This window comes from Ipomoea triloba, chromosome 11, assembly GCF_003576645.1.
Source record: "Ipomoea triloba cultivar NCNSP0323 chromosome 11, ASM357664v1".
Lineage (NCBI taxonomy): Eukaryota > Viridiplantae > Streptophyta > Magnoliopsida > Solanales > Convolvulaceae > Ipomoea > Ipomoea triloba.
This window is the reverse complement of record NC_044926.1, coordinates 6918552-6937599: the sequence shown is the minus strand read 5'-3', so window position 1 is coordinate 6937599 and position 19048 is coordinate 6918552. Positions and strand designations below refer to the sequence as shown.

Sequence of the window (19048 nt, the reverse complement as noted above, 5' to 3'; positions counted from 1 at the left end):
GATAATTTGCCTCACCTAGCCTAGTTGCCATGAGAATGGGACTATGGACTAGATGATAGGCCAATGACCACGAGAGTGGCGTTGGCATAGTTGTCTTGCCTCATTTTCATTATCTAAGTGTTGCTAGCCTAGTATCTTAGGAAATCAAGGATACCTATATGAGTTGCAATATCCAAATCCTCCTTTCCACTTAATTGTTTCCTTTGTTTGTTCCTTATTTTCCTTATGTTTCATGCACCTTTCTTACCTATGTTTGGGTTAGCTTTCAAACACTAAACACTCTTGTGCTTAATCCCCTTACCGCTTGAATTCCCTCCTTGCCATCCTTTGAGAACGATACTCGGGAACTTCTTCCCGTTTTACCACCTATTACTTTCCATCCACCGCGAAAACTACACCCCTCAGAAGGCATACCGAGTATGGGATGATCGGCGGAAGAGAGCAAAGACTTCGCGATGTGATACGGCGTTTATCCTTCGTTTCCGCTCGGGAAGCTCCGATCTCCGAATAGCAGTGAAGACAAAAGTGGGCGTTGAGAGGTGGAAAGCCCTTTTATAGGCGGGGAAGGAGAATCGACGGTTCGGTTTTCGAGAGTTTTCCCGCCAGAGGTGTTCTCCGCCGTGGGTGAGCCCTCACCGGGTTCCGATACGTCCGCGCGAGAGAATCACGACAGCAAGGAGCGCTGAGGTCGGCTTGACCTAAGTTTTCACCCAAAATCGCTCACTCGCGCTTCCCGCTCGTCGCGCTTTGGAGTGAGGGGGCTAGATGATAGTATATATACCCGGACCGGTCGGATGGACTGCGGACCCGGTCGGATGGCTTATGCTCGGGAGATCGGTTGATCGGCGCGACACTGTGAGGTCGGCGCGCCACGTGCCGGACAGTGTCCCCGAAACTGCCACGTTTTCCTCCCCGCTTACGCGTCGAGTGAAGCGGGTGCATGAGCGCCACGTCTCCGTCATGCAAATGGTCCGGCATCCGCACCTTTTCCTCCCTTATAAATAGAACATTTGTAAGAGAGAAGAGGGTCTTTTGCTGAGGTTTAGAGAGGAAGACTTAGAGAGAGCTCGGGAAGTAGGAAAGCCCACTGCTGACCCGCCGAGCCCTTTAAGCATTTATTGACTTGTAACGGGTTTGGATCCTTGAGTTAATAAAGATCGTATTTTCCGGTTTTACTCGGTGCACGCATTTAATCCATATTAGAACCGTTGAAATGTCATTAAATATAAAGGCATTTCGATCTTAGAAAAAAAAAAGAGAAAAAGAAAAAGAAAACCCTCATGGCACATTTGGTTCGCGGAATAGGCCTAGAATGGAATAGCATTCCCAGTAATAGGCCTATTCCGCTGTTTGGTAAAACCTTCTATTCCTAGGAACAACATTCCTGGGAATGACCTATTCCCCTTGCAAGGGGAATAGAGATTCCTAGGGGCCCCCTAGGTATTAGGCTATTCCTGGGTTCTCAGGAATGGCCTAATGTTGTTATTTCCAATTTTACCCTATTGCGTTTTGGGGAAAAATCTTTCTTTTCCAAAAACGCTTCTATATTATTTAAAAAAAAAAAAGAAAACTTCTAACTAAGAGGAATTAAGGCTCCTTAACTAAACGAGCTTTTAGCTCTTTAAGGCTTCCTCATCTTATTGTTAATTTTAAAAGAGAAATTTTGCTTCTCTTATATAGAGGAGCTCAAATGAGCTCCTTTTCATAAGTTACCGATGTGGGATCAAAAATTTCAATTTGTGGTTTTTAAAAAAATTATTTTATATATAATTTTGTTTTGTATTATTATTATTATTATTATTATTATTATTAATCCTTTTTTCTTATTATTGTTATTAATATTATTATAAGTTTTATTTTATTATTACATAATAATAATAATAATAATAATAATAATAATAACTGAATTTCATTATTATTATTATTATTATTATTATTATTATTATTATTATCATTATTACATATTTTATAAGGGTATTTATGTCTTTTAGAATATATTTCATTTCTATTTCTTAAACCAACCAAACACTGTAATATAATTCCTAAAGTCTATTCCTTCCGTGAACCAAACAATAGAATACAATTCCTATTCTATTCCTTGTCTATTCCATTCCTTATGGAATAACATTCCTATTACCTCAAAATTCATTCCGTGAACCAAACGTGCTGTCAAAGAGACCAATACAAGAGAGGTAATTAAGTTATCGAATTTTTTAAAAAAGTAACATAATGCAAGATAACCGACTATTAATATGGAGAATCACTTCACTATAATTGCATGATTTTTGTTTGTTGGATAATTTAATTGCATTTTTATGTAATCTATTTGATTTTTTTTCTAATTATTTTTATTTTAGATGAACTTGTTGAGAATTAGGGAAAGACATTGAAATTTGTGTTATTTAGCACTTGAATACATATTACACAATTTTACATCATATATAAAGAAGACACAAGACTAAATGCTTAGTCAGGGGCGGCTCAAGGTAACTACTACAACATACGAAGTATTAAGACTAGTAAAGGAACTGGCTCTAATCAAGAAACCGATAAATAGTATACTAAACTTAAGAAATGACAAGACAAAAATACTTCAACACGTAAGTTGGAGCATATAAATCAAAGGCTTCAAATTTGCTACAAATATATTCAATTCTAAGTCCACGGAGAAATTTATTGAAGATGTCAATAAGCGGGTCAAAGATTGAAATGGGAAGGAAATTAGACCTCTTGAAAAAAATGAGAAGGTTTTGAAACTTGGACTAAAGTGGGAAAAGAGTGTTCAGAAACGCATCTCCCACATGTGTTTGTTAATTTTTTTTTTCTCGAATGTTGACCACAGACTCAAGTGGAACTTGCGTCTGATGTATTATACCATTTTATTGCCTTGGTATCAAATGTGTCATGCCCAAAGACTCACAAAGAGAGTTTATAGAAAGGTACTTGTGGGAGAAAGCATTTGGAGGATTTTTCCTTGCAAAACATAAGAAATGATTCGATTTATGAGATATCAAGAGTGAAGTATAGCACCCCCATTATTTCTTAGAAACCTTATTATGAATAAGCAAAGTGCGAGTTGTGCCAGCAAAGTAAAATATTCCGTTCAAAACTCTATTTTGTTTTTGTTGAGGAGTTATAGCACAGGAGAATTCATGGATTATTCCATGTCAAGGAAAGAAGTGGAGTTGGGGGAAAAAAACAGTTTTATTGCAGATGGCCAATCTTGATAATTTTGGAACTCAATTAGTTTCTCATTGGTGATAACTAAGTTTCTTGATAAGTTTGGAACATAGACTTTAGGTTGGACAAGAGCATCAATGACACTGGTGAAAACTTCATCTTTGGCCATATTTGCTGGGAAAATATGAGAATATCACTGGAGGGTCGTGGGGAGGGGAATATCGTTTTACTTTCAACAAATTGATGTTTAGCTCTTGTTATATTGTTCAACTCAAAAAAATAAATAAAATTATCATTTCAACTTGTAACATAGAAGCTAATGAAGTTGTAAATGAGCTGTGAGTCAATCCAAAATGGGCATGCTTGAGCTAAACTTATTACCATCTTAATAGAATGTGAGCATGAATTTCTTACAGTAGATGAATACATTGTTAATGCCACACACACACAAAAAAAAAAAAGGAAAAAAAAAGTGCAGAATGAAGTAAATGTTACAGAGTGTGTGTGACCATCAATTACTAGTAAAAATCTAGGAATCATCTTGTTCAGGAACCGACTTCTTCCTCCTGGTGTATTTTCTTGCAGAAACTGTAGCCTTATTAGCCACCTCAACCTTTTGCTTTGGCTGATCATTTACAGGTGTTTTTGATGAATTCATTTGGCTCCTCAGCCGCAATATTTCGCCTTTTGCTGATGCCAGTTCCTCCCCCAGTTTCTTTGCTCTCTTCTCCAGATTCTCCCTTTCCTTCCCAAGTCTCATCACAAGGGTATGCGCGTCTTCCATGTTTTGTCGGGCTTCTTGAGAAACTTGCTTTTGCTCTGACACAGACTTCTGGAGCATTTCCTTTTCGTCTTCAAGGCCAGAAATGGTGGAATTAGCAAGCTCTAGGTCCTTTGAGAGAACCATCGCATTTTGATTCATCTCAACAAGTGATTTAGTAGTCTCCTCCAGATCTGCTTCCAGAGATTTTTGTACTTCTTTATCTTTTAAGATTTGAGTCTCCACAGCCTGCAACTCCTTTTTCAGGTTAGCAATAATATTCCTTTCTTCTTTTAGATCATTTGCAGCACTCTCAGCTTTCTTATAGACATCAACTAGCTCCTTCTGTAGGCTGTCACGAGTCTCAGAAACTGAAGCAAGTTCTCGAGATATTATCTCCATTTCCTCGTTTGTTTTCCTTAGAAGCTCCTTCGTTGCTGTTAGCTCAGCAGCTAATAGTTCTGCACTTCTTTTTGCCTCATCAATGGTCTTGTGCAGTGATTCCCTAGTTTTGACAAAGTCCGACCTCACTGCAGAAACCTCGGCTTCAAGTCCAGAGCAAAGCTTTCTTGATTGCTCGAGTTCGTTCTTCAGATCAGACACTTCATTTCTTGATTTTTCTAGATTTTCCTGAGCAATTTGAAGCTCCTGTTTCAAGCCCTTTACAGTATCTAGTTCTGCGTCCAGCATTTTTTTCAAATCAACTTGTTCGAGAGTTAAATTAGTAATTATCACTTTACTTTTGCTCGCTTCATCTGAGGCAATGTCAAGCTGTTTCTGAAGCTGTTGGAGTTTCTGTTGCTGTTCGTCCAAGAGCTTAGCATCTGAAGCTGCCTTCTTTTCTGAAGCGGACTTCAAGTTGTTGTAGTCATTCTGGATTGCATCAAGCTTTTTGTTCAGCTCATTTCTTTCAACAATCAGAGAATTCAACTGCACTTCCAGACCATCTACCACAGCATTCTTCGACTCCAGTTCTCTCTCTATTTTCAGAATTTCATTTTTGAGTTCTTTGTTTTCTGAAGTCAAACCCACAAGCTCGCTTTGAGATCGTTGATATGAAGAACTGAGTTCATTGACCCTAGCTTCTGTTTCAGCTAGTTTAGTGCTAGTCTTGTGAAGCCTGTCTTCTTTATCCTTGATCTCCAGACTCTGCAAGTTTGTCTTTTCTTGCAGAACTTCTACTGTGCCTGCCTTCTCCTCCAGCTCCTCGTGCAGTTTGTTCTTCTCCTCTCCAGCTTTCCTGAGGTCGGCTTGAAGTCTATCCATTGCAACTTTTAGCTCTTCAACAAACTTCTTTTCCTTTTGGACTTCTCGCTCAAGGTTTTTTATAGTGATATTTGCTGAATTCAATCTGTTAAGTAGCGCTTGCCGCTCTTCATTGGCCTCCTTTTGCTGCTTATTCTGCTTTTCCTTTTCTTTCAGCAGCTCAGATTCGAATTTCTTCCCCATTGAAACAATGGTGGCTTCTTTTTCCTCCAGTTTAGCACTGATCTATTATGCAAATAATAGCAGATTCGAGTACACATTAACATATAAAGCAGTGCTAAGAAACTTATAAATCATTTAATTGCACACACCGACATAATTTTTCAATTTCTTGATCAGTCTGCTTGAAGCAAAAGCACAAAATGCGAGTTAATTGACGAGTAAAACTTCACTTTTCAAGATTTAATCGATCCAATCTCTGATATTGCTTACTAGATAGAGTGAAGAAAGAAAAGAATTCAATGTCTTATACGCTAAGAGGAATATCGACTTCATGCAATTCACAAAACTAAAAACTTCATGATGAATATATATAAAGCTTGAGCTTCATTAGAAATGGCCTTTTACTTCATTTTTCGAGATTTAAATGATCCAATCTCTGATATTGCTTACTAGATAGGGTGAAGAAAGAAAAGAATTCAATGTCTTATACGCTAAGAGGAATATCGACTTCATGCAATTCACAGAACTAAAAACTTCATGATGAATATATATATATATATATATAAAGCTTACAGATTCTAGAGCTTCATCAGAAATGGCTTTTTCCTTCCTGGCCAGTGCATAGAGTGCCCCTAGCACCCCTGTGCCGTAAAAGCCAAATCCATTTAGAAGAGAGAGGAAGGGGTTCTGTGACTGCGACTCTCCGCCTTGAATTTTCCGCTGGCCACAAGAAAACATTCGCTTCAGAGCAGATCAAACTTGAAGACTATATACAAAGCAACGAGTACAGAATCCATCTCTCCTCATTTCTGCAGACTATATTTGACAAAGAGTCAGACCTCAACTTCTTGTTTCTGGTCGGTTGCCTTCAATTCAGAAATGTCTGTAATAGAATCCTCTCAATGTCGGCCATTGATTTGAAAAGTATATAAAGAAATAGAAAAAAAATCTTAAAACATGTTCATATCACTTGGAAACAAACTATTTAATGAAAATAAACCAACACCATTTAGTTTATAACACAAATGAATGGTACAAGAAAATGAACAGTAACAAATACTAGGTACCCCCCCCCCCTACTATGAATTAATAACTAGTATTTGAGAAATTTAACAGTGAGAAAATAAAGCACAAACCATTTAGTATCTTTTCATTAAAAAAAACCAAAAGGAACTATCAGGTATGCAGCATGCTATGGTCCATAGATGACAACACACTGTATCTTACATCAGCTGATCAGCGCATGCACGAAAGATGACAAAACCATTTATTTTAGTCTCTTTCATATTTCATGAAAGATGATAAAACCAACCATGCTACCCTTTTATCCTACCTACCTACATTGGTTGCTTCAGTTTTGCTAGTAGTGCGAAACACACATGGCACCATTTGCAGTATCCTTCTAAGTTACATTTGCTGGTGTACTATATGATTCTTTGACCCTTGTTTTGTGTGTGGTTTCACTTCTAGAAAATTAGGGAAGAGGGTAGCGGGCTGTTTGGGAAAGCAAAGATCAAGGGAGATAAACTAACAAGTCTGTGTACTTCCTCAATTTGTGAGGGGAAAGAAAAAGTAAAGAAAGAAAAGAACGCTTTAAAGTTTATGATTGCCTTTACTTGCAAGCACTTCTATAAGAGTGTGACCATCAGCCCTACCTTATTTCTCTTCACTGCCCAAACTGCAGACGGCTTCACCCTCTCTATAGTTCTTTTTTTTTTTTTTTTTAAGTTCTCTTTCTTGCCTTCTTGGTAATATTTTTGAATCAAGCTTCCTTCTCAAAAACTACAAGATACTGTTTTTTAATCCATCTAATGGAACAATGGAACATTAATATGTTCAACATGAAATCTACAGTCTTTCAAACAACCATACAAGAAACCATCTCTAGTGATCATAACTTTCATGGCATTCACATTCAATCATTATATGAAAGTGCCAACAGTTAACTGTTCTTGGAAACCACTGATCAATAAACCACAACCCATAATCATAGCCGAATCATATATAAATTTTACCTTCAAATCAAGAATTCCACTTGATAAAATCTACTAAATGATACATAGTATCAAAGCAACATTTTGTGTCAAATAGCAATAAAAACAAAATACCACCCACGAGTCTGAATATCACAAACTAGCAGCTTATATCTAATCACAAAAATAATAATTTTTCAGTAAAAAAAAAAAAAAAGTAAATAATTTCAAGCACTTATACCATTCACACATACAGTCAGGAGCCATAAGAATGACAAACAGTAATGGTCTCAGAAATTAAAGATCATAAATCCACATTCCATAGCTTTTAACCCTCAAAGATCTTCAAGCAGGAATCATCTTTAACCTTTACCTTCATTTCAAGTGCACATTACGCCTAATAACCATAGATTACCTCAAGCAAAACTCAATATCAAACCATAAGCATTCGAGATTAAGCAATTTACTCATCAATTAATTCATGAGCGCAGTAATTAATTCGAGAAAACAAGAACAAGAAGGCTAAAATAGCTAACACACCTGCAGGCGAGACTTCAAGAGCCCTGGCTCTGAGTTGAAGGAGCGGAAGAACTGAAATACCGGCGAAAAGGATCAGCCTCCTGTTGCAGATATCGCTGTCGTCGTTGTTTGGGGTTTCTGCTCCCATACGCGCCATGGCCTGCCTAAGCTTTTTCCCATTTCGTGCATTTCTTGGGGAGAAAAAGAAGGGGGAATGAGAAGGAGAAAGTAATGACGAGTGTGAAGAAGAAGAAGAGGAAGAAGAAGAAGAAGAAACGAAGAGAGAATGAGGGTATGGCGATTGCAGAAAGCAAGAAGACGCCATTGCAGCAGAGCTTGGAGCTTTTGTGGTGCTTAGCGAAGCACCTTTACTCACTAGCGATTCCTATCTCCCAAACTTCCATCTTTCAATGGCGCCCAACGGAAAGACCAAAATGCCCCTCTCCTTTTTGTTTCTTCTCTCATTAACTTCCTAAATTTCTTTTCTTTTTTCTTAATTGATTGATTTATTTATTTATTATTTTTTTAAATAGGGTGCGCCAGACCGAGTAGTGCAACGCCAAGGCGACGCTCGAAGGCTCAGACAGCAAGCTGCCTTAATGGGTCTTCCCTAAAAAAATGAGTTAATATTGTGTGAGCTAATAGTCCATGTATCAGATATTAAACTTATAAGAACATATACTACACTTGATCTTAGTCAAAAGGCCGAGAAAGGTATAGTGCAATCATTATAATTGACTTTATTATATTGAACATTATTAGTATTGTATGCAATGTTGGTTGCATTAGACGTAGTGGAGTTTTTTTTATTATCAAATTAATTGGTACACTTAAAATTATTCAATAGACATGAACTTTTACGTTCTTTATCTAGTTATATCATCTGAATTTGAGCCTCCACTCATCCTATTTGAATTGGTCCCTTAAGTTATATGATAATTGAACTAGCATTGTTGTCTTCCAATTCACTTAATTGTTCAATATTCACATAATCAGCACATTTGTTATCGCGCTCCCTTAAAACATTAAAACTTGTTAGAGTTCTCTAGTCTAAAAGAATTTCTTGCAATTCACTAGAAGAGTAGCGGCATCATAGTCAAAACCCATGTCATTGGTAGTCTTTGATCACAACTTTAGAATCCAAATCTATTTCCAACATTTGTCATTTGCTAACGGGAACCTCCCTCACCCTCAAGTCCCAAATTCAGCTGCAAAAATGTATGACATCTCAAGTTAATAACCCGCCTACCAAGTTGATATTGAAGAAGACCCTCCTAGCCAGGGGCGGAGCCAAGTGAGAGCTGCAGGGGGCCTTGGCCCCCCCGCAAAAAAATTTCTTTTATTAGTATTGTAAATTGTAATATAATTTTTGTGTGGCCCCCTCATCAAAATCAGATAGCTGCACACCACAGTTCAAGAGGTTTGAGAAGCAAAAACAATAATTAGTTTAATTTTTGGCTTTTAATACATTTTGTTTTCGACAGAAAAGGAAGACAAGGAAACCATTTTTCATGACTTTTTATCCCCTTTTTTTTTCAGCTGAGAGAAAAAATAAAAGGAAATTGTTTTTTCTTTATTTATTCATTCCTTAGTTTCCCTAGTTTCCTTTGCCATTGCTTTTGGTTTTGGCAGAATAAAAAAGCAACCATAGAAACCCATTTCATAGCCTTGGTTTTTTCTTCATTTGCTGCAGTGTGAGAGACTAAGTCAAAGAGAAAACAAGGAAACCAATTTTGCTTTCCTTCATTTTAGTTCGGCAAGAAGGAAAGAAAGACTATTTCCTTTAGTTTTTCATCAACTCTTCTTCTTTGACTTGCATGCTTCCTTATAAACTCTTGGATTTAAGATGACGATTAAGGTATCCAGGTTAAAGAAGTGAAGCATTTTATTGGTCATTCGAATTTGAGAATACATCTTTAATAAAATTCATGATCATGAATATTCTTTAGTTGATTAATTTGATTTACATGCGATCAAATGTTAATTATGCTCCCACATTCAGGTTATTGCGTATTTCTTAATGATTGTTTGTTAGTATACATTGAAAAACAATTTAGTATAGATAATTTTTAGTATAGATATTTTTTGTGACACGCAAGATATGTTACGTTAAATAATGAATATTAATGTATTTTATTATTCGCCCGAAGGGTGGTTGGCCCCCCGCACCAACAAATCCTGGCTCCGCCCCTGCTCCTAGCTCTATCCCCCCGCACTAGATATTCATCATGTCCCTTTCTTTTACAAAATATCTGAGTAAATTTGATTATAATTTTTTTAACGTAAATAGGTATGAACCTATATTACCACACTTCTCACTAAATAATCATATCAAATCTAATAATCTATCTATTAATCTGATCTTGAAATCCATATGCATTGATACATGAACTTTATGAAAATATATTGAAATAAATTTCAAAAATGAAATAATATACTAACTATTGCACATTTCAATTCGCATGTGAGAGACATGCATGTAACATAGGCAGATTTAAAGACTCTTAGTCTCTTACCAATAGTGTTATGAATTTTATTTAATTCTAATATTATTAATAGTATAATGATAATGACTAAATTCATCAATTTAATAGTATATATATAAATTAAATTTACATCTTTTTATTAGTACTTGAACATTTATTTTATCAACTAAAATGTGAAATGTTTCTAAAAAATTTCCATCAAATTATATATATAGTTAATCCAAAATGTTACAAGTCTAATACTTTTGAGCTAATACCACATATGTAATTCAAGTCATATGATGTAAAGAAAAGATTAGTAGATTGAATTATGCATCCTTTAAGCCAAGTCGTATTTTTAATTTTTGTAATTAAATGACGAGAGAAATTCATAGTCATCAGATGATGTACACTAAATAAATTTAACTCATATATAATAACTCACAAATCACACATATCCAATGTAGAACTGAAGATATAATGTATTTCATACCAATTAATTTTTATTTTTTTAAATGAAAATGGAATTTGGTAATTTGTCAGAAAATGGAGGGCATTTGTATAGTAGAGTGTAGTTGTTTGGATTACAGAAAGTACAGTTTGGGGTATAGTATTCTATCCACAATCTTGATTGGCTGCTTCTCATAGTCATAGGAAGCCATGTCACCCATCAACTTTGACTTGCTAGCTCCTGAACTCAATCGCCAATTATATACTCTCAGCTCTTGTTCATATTTTAATTGTGTATTTATTTATATTATACTCTCAAACTTTATCTATGTGACCAATTAAGTTACACATATATTTATTTATTATATCTACAACTGATTAAGAAGTGAGGAAACTTGAATTCTCTAGCTATGAAAATTTAGGAATAAGTTCCACATATAACATGTTGTTTGATACTTTTTGAATTTATTTTTTATATAACCCTTTAACTTCTAAAATTATATTGTTTGTTTAAAATGACGAAATTACAATTCACTCATTTCATGGAATTTTAATTACCAATCTTTTATCCAAAAATTTCTATTCCATGCGGAATGGGAAGAAAAAAGACAGTAAATGGACAAATCTACCCTTACTTTGTTTCTCAAATACCTATCTTTACTTTGTAGTGCTTCATATTATTATTACGAGTAAATACCAGCCAAGGTCCTTCGAGTTTTGTGGTTTCGCCACCTTTAGTCCTAAACTTTCAAATCGATTATATGTGATCTTCCGAGTTTGGCGGTTTCGTCACTTTAGTCCTAAACTTTCAAATTGACCCAATTGCATTCTTTTTGAGTCCGATGGTCTAATTGTAATTTGGTGTGCAGTTCAGTGGCCTATTTGACCCTTATTCCTTAAATAAATAAATAAGTACACACATGTCAAGATCTTGTGGTATAGTAGCACTAAGTTACACTCCTATATAGAAGGTTGTGGGTTTGAGTCTTAGTGGAAACGTTATTGACTCTTTGCGCTTCAGTGCATTTTAATTTTGATAATCTCAAACTACTTTTTATTTTTTGTATTTTTGTTTTGTTAAATCAATCGAAATTACCAAAACAAATATGCCATTCCCATTGCCATATAAGATTTATTACAATGCATTTATCTTTGTTTTTTAAAATTAAATTTTATACTTTTTTTTATGATCGGATGAACCAATTAAAACCACTAAAAATATTAGAATTATTTCCATTATTGAAAAATGCACTTTAGACCAGGGTAATGTTCTTCATGTTTTAGTTAAATACTATATAATTTTATTTATTACAGAATTTGACTTGATATTATAATTATATTAATAATTCATTTAACAATTATCTCAAATTGTTGAGTTGTTAAACATTGTACTAAATACAATGTTCACAGTGTCTTAAGCCACCATGATAAATGTTGTATAGATTTGTACTTTAAATTTTGCTGAAACAATTAATAAGGAATTGAAGGTACAAGGTACAACTAACAAATGGAGATGACACTACTCTACATAACAATTGGACATGGCACCTATTACCTAAAGTTTAAGATTTTTTAAAGAGTTAAAATGATCAATTGATTATAGCGAAATTACAGATTTGATCATTGACTATTTTTTTTGATCAATTAAGTCTTTTAATGGTTTTCAAAAAAAAAAAGTCTCTCAACTTTAAAAATCTTAATCAATTTGGTCTTTCGTTTGTTTTGCCGTTAGACATCCGTTAACTCGGGACCAAATTGGTAAATTTGCTATAGTCAAGGGACCATTTCGATCATCAAATGTACCATTTTCTTCCTAAAGTTAATTATTAAAACGGTCCATTAACTATAGCGAAATTACCATTTTTTTTTAATTCCAAGTTAACAGATGTTTAACAACAAAACAAACGAATGACCGAATTGATTAAAAGTTTTAAAGTTGAGAGACTTAATTGGTAAAAAAACAATAACCAAATTGATAATTTCGTTATAGTCAAGATATCATTTCGATAATTAACTTTTTTTAAATTAATAAGAATATAATATTTATACTAAATATTAAATATTCATTATTAAAAAATTAAATATTAGTAAACATTTAGGATTTTGATACACACTGATATAATTCTGCTTGCCGTATTGTATCATGTAGTATTAATATTAGCGATCATGGTACATAATACAGCCAAATATATTATATTGATAGTAATCAATACTATCGATACATGTATCAATTTGCACCATAGAAAAATGTTAAGTATTGAGGACAACTTCAAAATTGATTTTAGTGTTGATTTGGTAATTATAAAATTTTAAGTTCGATTTTAGTGGGAGCAGACTATTGACTTTCTTGGTTTAAATCAATCAACTATAGACAATCTAAAATGATTTACCTCTGAAATTTGTATACACCATTAAGTAGTGACAGTAGGTTAAACAATTTTTGCCTGCACGAGCTTAACTCAGTAGTTCGGTAGACGGTATTTGGGAGAAGGGATCAAGGTTCAAAACTTGACACTGACAGTATGGGGATTATGCCTAAAGTGTGTAGATCTCTTGTACACACTGACATTCTCTCACATGCTCTATCAAGTCGGGTTAGTTATTCAACATTTTGAGAGAAAAAAGTTAAACAATGTTAAATATTTATTGATTTGTTTTATAAAAGAAATTGAACTTTAAACTTTAATTCATTTCCATGGATAAAACATTACAAATGATAGGAGAGGGTTTGAAAATCACTCCGAACAATCTAACATAGAAATAGACTACCTAACTATCAAGTAAGCTGTTTGATTCACAGATCATCTAACAATAGATAAACTTACATAAAGACAAATTACACATCAAGTTTTTAATCTCTCTAATAATAAGATGAAATGATGAGACTCCATTGAGTGAGTTGAGACCTTAAACCACCAAGGAGTCAGTTCCCACATACACATTGTCTTTATGTAACAAATTGGAGTGTGAGTGATGATAATACCAAGGGGGAATAAGCTTTATCTGGAAGCAAAATAAGGGGAGAAAATGCAAGTTACAAGGACTATGGGGGCTAATGTGCAATTAGATATGGCAATTGCACGTGTTTTCTACATCCGATGCGAAGCCGTGGCAGCACTGTTTCTGTAGATCCCAGGTGGGTAAGAAATGCAAACGGGGTCACGGCGCTCATTACTATAGAATTTTTTTTCTTAGCCTTACCCAAAATTCTCACTTTCCCATCTCTTTTTCATCAAATTCTTGGGCTTGTGGAGCTCCATTTTGCCCAAAGTTTTCAGCTTTCAGGTTGTTAACAAGATTCCCTGCTTTGCTTTTTGAGGTAAGAAACTTTCGGAGTAGTATTTTTTGTTTTTCTTTTTTGGGGTTTTTGAATTCCTATGTAATTCCGTGAAAAAGGAAAATCTTTTAGTATGCGATTGATTTTTTTTCCTGTGATATGAATCTGGGGTTTGATGGAAATGATTCTGGGATTTGATTTATGTATTTTGATCCTGAATGCAATCGATGTTGTTTTACAGGTATGGGGAGAGAATATTAATTTGGAGTTAAAACACTTTTTTTTAGGATACTTATTTCATCTAGAGCCTAAAAATAGAAAGCTGGAATCAAAGGTGTGGACTTGTGGTTTGTATCCAAGATAGAAATAAGAAATCTGTCATCTAACAGGAAAAATAGTGCATTCCCTTTGGGGATTTGTTGTGCTATTTGAGGACTGGGTGTTTAGGGCAATGAATTTTGCAAAGGAAATTAGAAATTAGGGATTAGGATTTAGGAATTAGGAATTAGGATATCCTATTGAAAGAGTGTTTTGGATTGATTGAGTTGTTGTGAGTGAATGGATGACACTGAGGATGATGCTAGGTATCCTCCGAACACTTGTAGGGCGAGCGATGATTACGGTTCATCTGATAATCAGAAGCGCCCCGCGTGGAGTGGCCCGGACCCTAGACATGTAGGCGATCAGTATGGCGAGGATGAGCAGGACGACGAGGATTCTGATGATGAAGCGGAGTATGATGATAATATGGGAAATGGGGTTCAGCCGATTGTTAAGGATGAGGATAGTGACAGTGATGACGAGGATGACTATGATACCGACTCTGGTGATACACAGAAGAATCAGAAGAAGAGGAAGCTGAAGAGCTTGTTATCTAGTTACGAGTTTGTGCCCCGAGCACCAGCTGCCGCTGCTGGAGTTGCGCCGCCAAAGCCATCAGTTGGTGGGCGGAATCCACTTGCGGACTGGTCCGAGCACGAGACGTTCATTTTGCTGGACGCTTGGGGCGATAGGTTTCTTAAACAAGGGAGGAAAAGCCTGCGGTCGGAGGAGTGGCAAGAAGTCGCAAAAAAGGTGTCACAAGAGTCCAAAATCAAGCGGACGGATACGCAATGTAGGAACCGTTTAGATACCCTAAAGAAGAAATACAAAAAGGAAAAGATGAAGTTAGCGGAGACTAGAAGCGTGACAGGTAGGTGGGTATACTTTAGAAAGATGGATTTGTTATTGTCGTCAAACCTGTCGTCAAACCAGCAGCAACAAGGCCTTTCTTGTGGGGTGGACTCGGGAGAATATGTCTTCACAAACCCCAAATCTCATCTAAGCCGAGCTAATGAATTGGATGAGATGAGGGATAGCCCAGGGATCTCGGTATCTGCTGACGCAGAGGACAATTCAGAGGGTCTTCCTCCGAAAAGAACGAAAAAGGGAAAAACGGGAGCTGATGGATCTTCCTTCAAATTACTGGCGGACTCTATTCATAAATTTAGCGAGATATACGAGAAGATTGAGGACAGCAAGAGGCAACAAATGCTGGAATTGGAGAAAATGAGGATGGACTTCCACCGAGAATTGGAAGCACAAAAGCGGCAGATTCTGGAGAGAGCCAAGGCCGAAATTGCTAAAATCCGGCAAGGTGATTACGAAGAGAACAACGGTTCTGCTGAGAACGCTAGTGGTTGATGTATCTGAACTCCGATATTGTTTGAAATGTAGTATGTAGGCTGCTAGCCATTACTGTATCATACATGAGAATTGGGATGCAATTGCTTGCATTTGCTGCTCGGACTACTCCTCAGAGGGCAATGTAAAATTAACATGTTGTAAGAATTAATTGCAGTGTTACCTAAAATAGCATGAGTAGTAATACAAATTAATGTTGTAAGAGTTATATTTGTGCTAAATTTCTTGATTTGTGTTCTTGTTCAGTTTTCTATACACTGGACCTCCACTAGTTTCTGCAGAAAATCCACTAGTTTCGTGGACACGGAGGATGCTGACCTGCAACTGTGGCAGATTCATAACACCTCTTCTCTGCATATCAGTAAAACAAACAGGTATCCACAGCCTTCTGTTGTGTTGGGGCCTAAAGGGTCAAGTCCAACGTTAGTCTGCATTCGATACATGGCGATCATAGCAGGTCATGGATGGTTGGTAAGCGCTTGTCCCGACATTTTCCTCTGCAGTTCTCTTCAGATCTGATAACAGCATTTCCAAAACTAGGGTGGGTGTGAAAGTTGTCATTTCCCCTAAGAACAACCCCAACATTTATTTTTTTTTAACTGTTGGGCTTGCTCTAAAGGCCTATAGGCATTCAGTCATTAAAAAAGGCAAAAACTTGAGGTCGCATTGCAAATTTTCAACTATGGATGAGAGAATTGATGCCCAATCAAACCTCATCTCCTGATCTTTTGGCTTTTTATTGTTACCCGACTTTAGTAAGTCTACTTAACTATTAAATTATATTTGTAACTTTCTAAAAGTGCAGTGATTTTTAAAGATTTAGTTGTTGAAACATATTTCTATGTTTCTTCTTTTCCACAAGCAAAAACAAAGTAGATGGAAAGCTCGAAAACAGAACATACAAGAAAAACTGTGTGCAGAGATATGAATAGATGTTCTAATAGCCAATGGAGAAGATGATGGGTGATTTTTATCTTAAATTAAAGATTACAAATTCAATACATTGTTTATGTACAATATAGGTAGAGTTGCTAATACCAAACCAGTTTTGTGGTATCCCACAAAAAAAGGAGAGGAGATGTACCAAATATCTCGTAATAATAATGTTACAATCAACCAAATGTTTTCGAACATGGCAGCATGGCACACTTCATAATTGATCAAGTATGCCGGAGTCAGTTGGCTTCTTCATCGCCTCTACATCCAAAGGGTTGCATTCGAAAGGTTTTACTGTCCAACAAAGTTAAGCTCGCTGTTAAGAACACTGTCAACAAAATATTGGCCAGCAAAGAAAGGTTCTATGATTCATATTCCCTTGTATGCAGTTCAGTCTTAAATTGGCCCACAAGACCATTATATACCATATGCTTATGCATCACTCGGAATTATATTCTTTGTCCTTTGATTTTATGCCAAAATACATTGCACCTTTTGCCCTTTTGGCATCTCACTAAACACAAAGACAATAAATAGCAACTAAAATAAGCATTTTACCTCAGGGTAACAATCTTGACTGCTAATTGTTTGGTTATTTGTATCTACAACAATTTCACACGATACCTTTCCCTGTAATAATAAAACGACAAAGCAATAAGACACTATCTCATATGATCTGCGTTACGAATTGTAGCATCTATGCACATTCAATAGAAAAGCCACAAGCTTGATTTTAAAAACGCAGAATAAAAGACTAGAGGCTAGAGGACAAGGACTAGTGTTGTGCATTTGTGCCATTTGCATAAATAGTTTAAGTGTGCAATGTACACTAAGTACAAAGATACCAACTTGAAGACATGACAAATTGAGATATCACTTTTTCAATGAAATGCACTGAGCTAAGGACAAGCAAACCACAGGGGAGGGAAACTTCCTATGGAAGACTTTTCCATTTCCACAGTCCTCACCTTTATCATGCTAGATCTATATTTCTATGAATAAACATCAAATTTTGCCATCCTTCGAATCTCATTTGAATCACTTCTAGTCTTCTAGAGTTGTACTTTCCAATGATGGTAATTTAGGATTGATTGCAACATGAGCTAGCACAGACAAATGAGCACTAAGACACACAAACCCTAGAAATATCAGGTTTCCATACAGAACTGAAAGTATCTAAATCATTCTCATCATCAGAGATTCATAGAAGTGATAGCCTGTGTAAATAGCAAACAAAACTAAGTGCACCATTAACTACTGAAGATCACTTGTCCAAACTAAGTACTCACATATTGCACCCACTTCAAGTCAATCCATAATAACAGAAAGGCCAACAAAACCAATTTGTTAGGTAGAAAAGATTAATTCGAAGATATAATTTGAAATGTGATCATGAAAGGATTCCATATTTATAAATCTTCAAAAACTAATTAATGGAATGTCATCAATCATAGGATTATTATTTTTTCTTTACAAAAGAAGAAGAAGAAGAAGAAGAAGAAGAAAAGAGTTACCTCGAGAGGAAGATGAAAGAAGTACAAATCGAGTTGGCCATTAATCAGAGTAACCGTATCGAAAGTAATCGAGCCCTTGGAAACGTCCTCGATGATCGAAAGCACATCGCTGAAGATCTCAACGCCTTCGAGCTCAAGCGTGGCGTTGATGTACGAAGAGGCTCTGGCTTGGAGGTGTCCCTTATCGGACGTGACGTTCCCCAGCTGCTTTCCTCTGTAGCCGATCCATACAACCAGCGATGTATAGTCGATGGAGTAGAAGTTAGGGTTGCGGACCTTAACGCTGAGGTCTAGGGTTATGTCGATGGAGAGTGGAATCAAGTGAATTTTGAAGCCCTGGAGCTTGAGGCGGGCGACGGAGACATCGGGGCCGGAAGGCCAGAGGAAGAACACGGCGACGGCGAGGAGAACGATGACGGAGACGCAGAGAAGGAAGTTCCGGCAGCTCCGGTCGAAGATGGGACGAGGGCGAGGGTAAGGTGGTAAAACAATTATGTATTGGGGTTGTTGAGGTTCCGATGGCAGGGACTGGTAATGAACAAACTGCGTCGGAGAAGAAGGTGATTGGCCGTCGGATTTCTTGGAGGAAGTCATTTTTGGTCGTCGGAGACTGAATAGGCCGGCGACAATGGAAGATATCATAAATTTATACTCCATGCCCTCCCTTTTAATATGTTTCCGTCTACCTTCAAAATTCTGTTTCCCACGATTTTCAAGCTATTTTGATGTTTGGTAAAATGGTAATATTCTTAGAGAAATGCTATTTATCATACCTTAATTATACTCTCATATCATTTCTCCTTTTTTTTTTTTTTTTTTTTTTTTTTTTTTTTTTTTTTTTTTTTTTTTTTTTTTTTTTTTTT

General features: G+C 36.1%; 3 protein-coding genes and 1 non-coding gene across 4 annotated transcripts; 1 reads left to right on the top strand and 3 right to left on the bottom strand.

The window, feature by feature from the left end:
• Positions 1-3523: 3523 nt before the first annotated feature.
• On the bottom strand, positions 3524-8257 carry LOC115996807 (MAR-binding filament-like protein 1-1). The gene is made up of 4 exons (XM_031236224.1): positions 7882-8257; positions 6208-6251; positions 5942-6088; positions 3524-5431 (listed from the first exon to the last, which is right to left on the bottom strand). The coding sequence occupies exons 1-4, from the start codon at positions 8183-8185 to the stop codon at positions 3710-3712; spliced, it is 2217 nt and encodes a 738-aa protein (XP_031092084.1). The 5' UTR covers positions 8186-8257; the 3' UTR covers positions 3524-3709.
• A 132-nt stretch (positions 8258-8389) lies between these two features.
• Positions 8390-8578, bottom strand: LOC115997683. The gene has a single exon (XR_004093780.1). It is a non-coding gene; the product is annotated as a U2 spliceosomal RNA (small nuclear RNA).
• A 5338-nt stretch (positions 8579-13916) lies between these two features.
• On the top strand, positions 13917-15966 carry LOC115997492 (trihelix transcription factor ASIL1-like). The gene is made up of 2 exons (XM_031237055.1): positions 13917-14094; positions 14294-15966. The coding sequence occupies exon 2, from the start codon at positions 14611-14613 to the stop codon at positions 15733-15735; it is 1125 nt and encodes a 374-aa protein (XP_031092915.1). The 5' UTR covers positions 13917-14094; positions 14294-14610; the 3' UTR covers positions 15736-15966.
• A 710-nt stretch (positions 15967-16676) lies between these two features.
• On the bottom strand, positions 16677-18894 carry LOC115996225. Its single transcript, XM_031235376.1, has 3 exons — positions 18186-18894; positions 17230-17301; positions 16677-16965 (listed from the first exon to the last, which is right to left on the bottom strand). Exons 1-3 carry the CDS (start codon positions 18840-18842, stop codon positions 16963-16965), a joined length of 732 nt encoding a protein of 243 aa, XP_031091236.1. The 5' UTR covers positions 18843-18894; the 3' UTR covers positions 16677-16962.
• Positions 18895-19048: the final 154 nt, after the last annotated feature.